The sequence below is a fragment of the Pithys albifrons genome, chromosome 8 (assembly GCF_047495875.1).
Source record: "Pithys albifrons albifrons isolate INPA30051 chromosome 8, PitAlb_v1, whole genome shotgun sequence".
Lineage (NCBI taxonomy): Eukaryota > Metazoa > Chordata > Aves > Passeriformes > Thamnophilidae > Pithys > Pithys albifrons.
Window position 1 is genome coordinate 27,490,077 of NC_092465.1, and position 8,871 is coordinate 27,498,947.

At 56.5% G+C, this 8,871-nt stretch overlaps 1 protein-coding gene across 1 annotated transcript; it reads right to left on the bottom strand.

Annotated features, from left to right (window-relative positions):
• Positions 1-845: 845 nt before the first annotated feature.
• On the bottom strand, positions 846-5,423 carry FZD5 (frizzled class receptor 5). Its single transcript, XM_071562510.1, has one exon. It carries the CDS (start codon positions 5,322-5,324, stop codon positions 3,594-3,596), a length of 1,731 nt encoding a protein of 576 aa, XP_071418611.1. The 5' UTR covers positions 5,325-5,423; the 3' UTR covers positions 846-3,593.
• Between the last annotated feature and the right edge of the window lie 3,448 nt (positions 5,424-8,871).

Sequence of the window (8,871 nt, forward strand, 5' to 3'; positions counted from 1 at the left end):
AGGATCAGCCCCAACAGCGTGTGTTGCCTATACTTGAGCATGGAGGTCAGATCACTGAGGAATCAGGTGAATCAAGCTGTGGGGCTGTCAGGTTTATTGCTGGGTGCTGGAATGCTGCTTCCAGGTAAGAGATCCTATCTAGTGGGACCTGGTGTGTGCCTACACACCTAACTAGATAGCACAGTCCTGCATCATTAGTCACTGCAGAGCCAGCCTTAACCCCTTCTGTCCCTCCTAAAGTGCTCCTCTCAAGGGGAGGGATCGCACAGCAGGTGGCAACAGGAACACCCAAATTGGCATTCAGCATCCTGCCTGGCTAGGAGCTGTCATCTGCTTGTCCTGAAAAGTATCAAAGGCCACCTCTTCAGGGCCTGATCTCAGTGCAGGGCAAGGGGCTGATACTGTGCAAACTGCAGAATGCCAATAAAAGTTGATAGTTAACCCTCTTCTAGCAGCGAGGTGTGACCTTGGCCTGTCAGGGAAAGGTGCTGTCACTGAGGTCATGGGCACAGCCCGTGGCACAGCCAGCACAGCCCCCCAGGGACGAGCCAGCTCAGTGCACAGCCAGGCTGGGACCTTGGTGCCATGGTGGGCCACAGCACACCAGCAGTGAGGGCGCAGGTGCGTGACATCCTCCGTGCCAAGGGCAGCCCTGCGTGGGGTTTGTCCACAGAGAACATGCTGTTCCTGTGCCACGCAAGTGTAGTTGCCTCACCAGTTCCTCACAATCCACCATGATAAGAGCCCTGCACAGTCCTCCAGCCCATGCCTCCCAGTACCCTCCACAGATAAATTGTTATTAATATTCTAACAGAAGCAGAAGCAAAGAAAACAACACACACTAATTTTTTTGTCCTCATAAATAACTAATCTTGATACTTCTCTTTGAATAAAATTTCTTCAGCTTTTCACAAAATATAGTACAGTAATTTAAACAACATTAAACAGCATCAGTAACGGAAGAAGCAAAACCCAACATGTAAATTGGCTACAGCAGACAGGGCACACGGCAACGGCTCCTTCCCCCCTCCTGCCACTTGTTGCTGAGAAGCCAGGCTCAGACATGAGTTGATTGTATTACCCTACCATAAGATCAAAGCTGAAATGCTCTTGCATTTTTCAACAGGCAACGGTTGTAGCTAATCTTGAATTTCTTTACAGTCAGTTGCACTTCAGAAAAAACAAAAACAACAAAATACCACCTTTGACATGGTTTTGTTCATTGTATTGCATGATGTGTGTTTAGCTGTATCTACAAAAGGCACTATAGAAAGAGAGGAGTCTAGCGAGGTGTGGACTGGAGCAGGCTGGAGTCATTTAATGCCCTGGATTACATGAGACTACCCACAGTGTCTCTGCACCTGACCTGCCTCACTGCTGAGAACACACCTGTCCCTAACCCGTATCAAAGGTCACTACAGCATCTCTATGTACAACCTAGGCTATAATACAACAATTTACAGTCTGTAACACAACATGGTGCAATTTTGTCCACAATAAAGTACTGCAACACACTGGAGGGAGTGAGCCCTGTCACAAGAGTGCAGATATGTGCAGCTGAACAGTCCTTGCTGAGCCTTCAGTCCCTGCACTGCTGGCTCTTCTGGCCAGGACACCCAAGAAACACACAGTACCATGGCAGTACCTTTATCAAGAGATGTGCCACCTGAGTGTCTCCTCACTTCCCAGTCTTTGGTTTCAAAATGAGGTGGAAACCTTTTTGACTGAAGTGGTCCAAGGGTGTTGAGAGCAATTCCAGATCCTTGCAGTCCTGTGGGAGCAAAGCTGGCAGTTGTTCTCCAGTGCTTGAGCAGCCAGGTCACGGTGCCACGCTTGAAGGAGGGCAAAAAGGACTCGAGTAATGGCTGGATGGTTACACATGTGATCACTACTTAGGGCAGGGGAAAAAAATAAATTAAAAACTGGGTGCTTTCACAAGTGACCTGAAGTCAGAAGCAGCCACTTCTTGCCAGCTGTGCCCCATCCTATGACACAGCTGGAGCCTCTCGCCCTTGCTGCCCCCCTGCCACCATTCCACTTATCAAAACCCAGCTGTCACCACCACTTCATGCCAGACTCTGGTTCTGTCAGTGCTCAGCTGCTGTCTGATCCAGGGAAGGGAAAAAGGCTTGGGAAGCTGAGGGAAAAGAAGTACGAGCACTTTGCTAAGTTTTTCTAAATTAACTGCTCACTCTCAAACCTGGCACTGTCTCCAGCAGAGGCACAGCTTTGAAAAAAGCAGCAAGAAGTATTGAAGCCGACTGGCTGGAAAACCCAGCTGCTGCTCAGGAGAGACAGCCTGGCTCGGAACCGCCCCCGCCCATGCAGACACTACTCTCTGCAGGGGTGCAACCCTTTTAGGGTTGGTTGTGCCACATTCAGCTGCTGCACCACAGGCCACAGCTGGCAGGCCGGCAGGCATGGCACCGGCAGGGCACCAGGCCTGCTCATCCTGCCCCAGGTAACCTGCACAGCATGAGGGAGACGCAAGAAACTCACCCTGCTGCAGAGGCAAGAGGTGCAGAGCAGCACCGACCCCTTCCCAGAGCAAACAGCAGCTCAGGAGAAAGCTGCTCTTGGAGGCAGTACTGCCCAGTTCTCCTCGAGAGCACCGTGCTGGGACAGCAGCCTCATCACCCCACGCAGCCCTACGGCTCTCCAAGGCGAGTTGCTCCACGGGTGGTGGAGCTGCCCAGCACAGAGCAGGGAGTCAGTTCTGTCAAGCTGAGCCCCACCAGAACCAGCTCCTGCCTGGCCTCGAGCCTCTTGCACGGAGGGGGGCCAGCACATGCTCGCCCTGGGCAGAAGGGACCATGGAGGGGTCACCTAGTCCCTGTCTGCACTGCAGACAGCTGGGACCCTGTCCCCACCTGCCTTGAGGGCCAGGTAGCACATCCTCTCCATGCCCCCTTCCTCCTGCACCGCCACCACCTGTGAAGCCCCCGGCCTGTGCGGCTCCTTCTCTCGCACTCAGGGTGAGCTGCTGCCCGAGCAGGGCCAGCTGCTGCCTCACAGTAGGGCCCCCAACCCTCTCCTCCAAAATACAGCTGTGCCTGGGGGCTCCAGGGACCCTGGGGGCACTACCATGGGAGCCCAGGGTGGCAGCGCCCCTGTCAGTTCTCTCAGCCCCCTCACATCCTCTGCCAGCACCACCTGGGGTCAGGGGCCACCATCTGCCCTGCCTGCTGCAGCTCTGCCCTTCACCCTGGCACCAGCAAGACCTGCCCAGAGGCTTGTTGTGGGACACAAATTAACACTCAAGGGCTACTTGCCACCTGATTGGCCCACAGGCAGCAGCACCCCAGGACCCCAGCCAGAGTGTAAGACCCCCCAGACAGGGCACACATGGCAGTGCCAGGCTCCAGGTGTCCTTGTCCCTCTGCCCCCACATTGCTGGCAGCACCTCTCCCTGCCCTGCCTGGGGCCATCAGCTGCTCCATGCCCCATGGGCACACACACTCGGTCCCAGGCAGCACTGTCATGGTGGGGCTGAGGGTGCCAGGGGTAGCCCAGCTGTCACCCCCTCTTCTGTGGCCCAAGGGTCTTTGTAACCCTCTCCTCCCTGTGGCTGGGGTCATTGAGGCTCCCTCTGGTCACACATGGGACATTGGGACCTGCTTGTGGTAGGAGGCCATGCTGGGCAGCACCGTCCTGCCCGCCAGCGCTGGGCTGGCCTCACCATACATGGAGGCGCCCACAGGCTTCCTGGCCCGGCAGCACCGGGCGGTGAAGCGTCTCCAGGACTCCAGTGTCTTGCCAGACCAGATCCAAACACCAGAGGTGATGCCCACCACAAGGCACATGAAGTACTTGAGCATGAAGACAGCATAGTCGGGCTTGGAGCGGTGAGGGTCCCCCGGGCAGGAGCAGTTCTGTGCCTGCTCCCACGCCTCCCGGTTGTGCTGCTCGTAGATGTAGCAGGCGATGACGATGGTGGCGGGCACAGTGTAAAGCACGGTGAAGATGCCGATGCGGATCATCAGCTTCTCCAGCTTGTCAGTTTTGGTGCCGCCCTGCTTGATCACACTGCGGATGCGAAAGAGCGAGACGAAACCAGCCAGCAGGAAGAGGCTGCCGGTGAAGAGATAAACCACTAGTGGTGCCAGCACAAATCCCCGCAGGTTCTCCAGGCTCTGGTTGCCCACATAGCAAACCCCAGCCACTGGGTCACCATCCACGGAGCTGAGTGCCAGCACAGCAATGGATTTGGCGCTGGGGATGAGCCAGGCAGCCAGGTGGAAGTACTGTGAGTAGCCAGCAATGGCCTCATTGCCCCACTTCATGCCAGCTGCCAGGAACCAGGTGAGGGACAGGATGACCCACCAGATGGAGCTGGCCATGCCGAAGAAGTAGAGGAGAAGGAAAACCACAGTGCAGAGAGCAGGGCCCGTGGTCTCATAATGGATGTGGTGGTGCTCTGGGTTGCAAGCCACGTTGGCATGTCCTGCCACCAGCCGCACGATGTAGCCCACAGAGACGAAGAGGTAGCAAGCAGAGAGGAAGATGATGGGGCGCTCAGGGTACTTGAAGCGCTCCATGTCAATGAGGAAGGTGGCCACAGTGGTAGAGGTGGAGAGGAAGCAGAGGATGGACCAGAGGCCAATCCAGAACGTGGTGAAGGTCTTCTCATCCTGGGTAAAGTAGGGCTGGTAGCAGGGAATGGCACAGTTGAGTACCTTCCCAGTCCTGATGCGACTGTACAGCGGATGGGACTCCTTGGAGATGGGGATCAGGGGCGCTTTGCACTTGCAAGTCTGACCACAATCAAGCGCCGAGGGCTGCTGCCCATCTAGCGGTGTCAGGTTTTTGGCCACGTCCTTGGCGGGGCGCGTGGGCTTCCCGAAGAAAGGCGGCAGGGTGGTGGCTTCCGTGTGGTTGTATCCCATGCAGAGCACCTCGGAGTCCCCCAGCACCGGCAGGCTGTCGCAGCTCATCCTCTCGGGCCAGGCGAAGCCGTACTGCTGCATGATGGGCGAGCAGCCGGCCTTGGCCCGCTCGCAGACGGAGCGGCAGGGGGGCAGCGGCTTGGTGTAGTCGGACAGGCAGATGGGAGTGTACATGCTGCAGAGGAAGAAGCGCAGGTCCGGGGAGCACTGGATCTCCACCAGCGGCCAGAACTGGTGCACCTCCAGCCCGGCCTCGTCCTGCGTGTCGTGGTTGAACTGGTTGGGCATGTAGGTGAGGTTGTAGCCGATGCCCTTGCACATCGGCACCGTGATCTCCTGGCACACCAGCGCCTTGGAGGCGGCGCGCCCCGCCGCCGGCAGCCCCAGCAGCAGCGGCAGCCCCAGCAGCAGCGGCACCGGCAGCCCCCGGCCGCCCATCGCCGCCGCACGTCCTACCGCTGCCGCATGTCCTGGGCACCTGCCGCCGCCGCGCCGGGAGCGGGACTGGGAGCGGGACCGGGAGCCGGACCGCGACCGCCGCCGCCACCGCCACCTGCGCTCTGGGGCGTGCGGGCGTCCCCGCTCCGCGCCGCGCCCGTGCCCCGCCCCCGGGTCCGCCCCGCGCCCGCCCCGCCGCTCACAATGCCCCGCCCCGCCCCGCCCCGCCGGGGCTCCCCGGGGCCGCCCCCGCCCGGGGCTTCCGAGTCCGGGCGGCGGAACGGGCGTCCCACTGGAACATCGCACTGCTCCGGCCCCGCTGCGCCCCGCCTGCCGGGGGCGTCCCGCTCGGTCCCCGCAGTCCCGGGGGCAGGCAGCGAAGTGAGAATGTGGCGGTGCTGCCAAAGCCCGGACCGCTCCGCATCCACCCCCGGCTCCGTATCTGTGCGGGGATCCCAACTCCTTCCCCTCTTGCCCGCCGGCACTTCCCGAGACCCCTCGCCCGCCCCAGCGGCTGCCCCGGGTCGGCGCGAAGAGACGGGGCCGGGGGGAGCGGCTGCAGCAGGAGGGCAGGCAGCGCCCGCGGTGCCGGTGCCGCTTCGCCCCCTCCTGCGCAGAGGTCCTGCCCGCGTTTGCTTTGCTGCGGCAATGGCACATCAGGCCGAGTACAAGGCGGGCACGGCAGCATCTCCCCCCGCCGCCCGCTCCCAGCAGCCCGGCCGGGCGGCGCTCTCGGAAGGGAAGGGAAACCGTCCCAGTCCCGAGTGCAGCAGCTATGCTGCCGCATGCCTGCCCGGGACTCCGGTAGCCCGCCGCTCCGCCTCGGAGCCGCGGGAGCCGCTTTCCCAGCCCCTTCCTTCCCTCCCGGGCGGGCGGCAGGCACGGCGAGACCGTGCCGGGGCAGAGGCCCCTGCCCTGGGGCGCCCTGGGGACAGCGGGCTCCTGCCAGGACCACCGCGGTGGTCACGCTCGGCTGCCTGACTGAGGAATTCCAATCCTCCAATCCACGCATTCGCAAACACCTAAATTACCAGCCTGGTTTTCAGTGGCTTCCCCTGAAGCCCATGGCATGTTCAGAGCACACAGGGGACCAGACCTGCTTCAGAAGCCAGAATTGGCTGCAGCTGCTGTGGCAGAGTCCGTTTTCTGGACAAAGCAGAATGCTGCTCCCAAGGCCTTTGCACAGGAGCTCCTCACTCCTCCTCAGTGGATGTGGATGGAAGGGCAATATGGGCCAAAGTACTTGGCATCCTGCACTGGATGTGCTAGTCAAGACATACCCACAGCATGTCACAGACAGCGCACGTCACAGACAGCTCACATTTGGGTGCTGGGGAACACCAACACTCAGTATCTCATCCTTCCAAAATACCCCTATCTGCATCCAGAGCCCAAAAAGCAAAGACTCCAAACATGACTTAGCTCCTGCCTTCCTCTCAGATGTAAAATCTAGGTTGCCTGTTGCTCTGTGGCCAGTGGTAGTACTGACTGCTGCTACCATACACCAGTCATCAAGGATTTCAAGGACACAGACCTCATGACCATCTCTGAAATCCTTTGTGTCTGCACATCCACTCATCCTAGGCGTGCATATCATTTGGCAGTGTCAACCTTGATGCTTACCAACTTTAAAAAAAAAGAATCTGAAGTTCCTACATCTCTTTGCTTTACCCTCTGTTATACCTCTAATAAAGCTATACATAAAAGAATTACAAGTCACATTTTCCTTTGGAAGACAGTGGCACATGCATGTAGTAGGAGTCATAACTTTTAATTCTCCCCAACAATGAGTTTCTGTGAACTAGCAGCCCAGCAGAAAGCAATCACAGACAGTTTCATTATGGCTTTCGGCTGATTATCCAAATTATAGCTGAGAGCAGAGGGCAGGCTTTTTATTATCATCATTGCTGTACAATTAGAAAATGCTGATGAAGCTCCACAAGAGCAGAAATTCACTTTTTTGATGGCATTTTTTCATTTTTATAAGCATTCTCTTGGGCAGTATCTTGGTTCCATTTGACACACAATTGGGAACAGGTACATAGATGGGAAGGGAGAAGATGAAAATGGGGCAGCTCTTCATTTCAGTTTATCTATCAACTCTTGTAGCCTGGTTCAGGTTTTGCCACTCCTCCAGATGTATCTAATTCTTAGAGCCTGGCTGTAAATAATGCTGTATTTGCTACACTGGGGACACATAAAATCCAATTAGGAGCCAGGTAGACATCTGTTAGCTTGCTCTGTGCTTCTGTTTCCTTTTTGTTTTTTATGAATATGTAGCAGAGCAACCAGAGCAGGATTAAATATGGTGTAGGAGCAAGTACAAGGATGGGCTTGTTACTCATCTCTTCAGTACAGTATAAGAGTACAGTGCACCCAGCACTATTAGTGACAGAAGCTGTTTCTGCACAAAATTTACTGTGCCAAACTCTGGAGACAAAAAAAGAAAGTGCTTCTGGCCCCTAAGAAAATGCTTTTGTTGTTAAAAACCTCTGAAATTATTAGAAATGGCTTTACCTTTAATCTGTGTGCAGAAGCATCCATGAAGCTCCATCATACAAGACGGGTCTCTGTGGGAGTTCAGCTAAACCCTGCTCCTGGCTCCCGCCCAGAGGATATGGGCATGGGCTGACAGAGTGTGTGTCCTTGCAGACACACCTTGCACCCATTGAGGCATTTTCAGCTGGGATGCAGTGGTTCCTGGTAGAAGCAGAAAGTAAAAAGGTGATAAACATTTCTGTATTTGGTTCTTTCACTGCTGATTGTCAGCGTACACTTTACCTGGACAAATGCCTTTGTGAAGGATACTGTGACTTTTAAAAGACTTTAGAAAAAGACTAAGTGAGTTTCCTTTGTAAAGATCGGCTGTTGCCCTTGCCCTTGTTAGAGGACTCAGCAGACTTTTGCAAAGAGCTTTTCAGCCCAGGCTCTGGGCAGGGACAAAGCCTGAGAGCAACTGATCTCACTCTTGGCTTTGCTGGTACCAAAGCAGGGCAGGAACCTCCTGCCCCTCTTGTCATAGAGCCAACACGCCACCCCTGGCCCTCGACCCTTCTTGCTTGAAGCAAATATTCCAGTTTTGTCTGCACTGCTGACAAGCCTCCAGCTCCCAGGAAGGCAGCAGTGGGGCCCAGCGCAGGTGACTCCTGGTGCCGGTGGGCAGCCTGCCAGTCACCCCAGCTGGAGGCTGTGCTACCTCAGGTACTGCCTGAATTAGCACTGACCCCTGATAACAAACTGCTTGAGCAAAGGGGTACTGGGGACCACAAGGTGGTTTGCAGCAGCACAAGACCGTGTCTTACTGCCTGTCATGAGTGCAGGGACAGACAGACATCACATCTGGCATCATGATGCAGCCCCCAACCAGCTCCAGTACAGCAGACCCTCTGCATACTGGTACAAAAGGAGATTAATGTTTCCTCCATGCAGGGGACAGAGCTGCACCAAGACAGGTGTGCTTCTTCTTCCACCTGTGGCAAGTGTTTGCCTTCCCACCAGACAGCTGCAAGGCTGCAGGCTGCCCATGCTGCAGACCCCAGCACCAAGA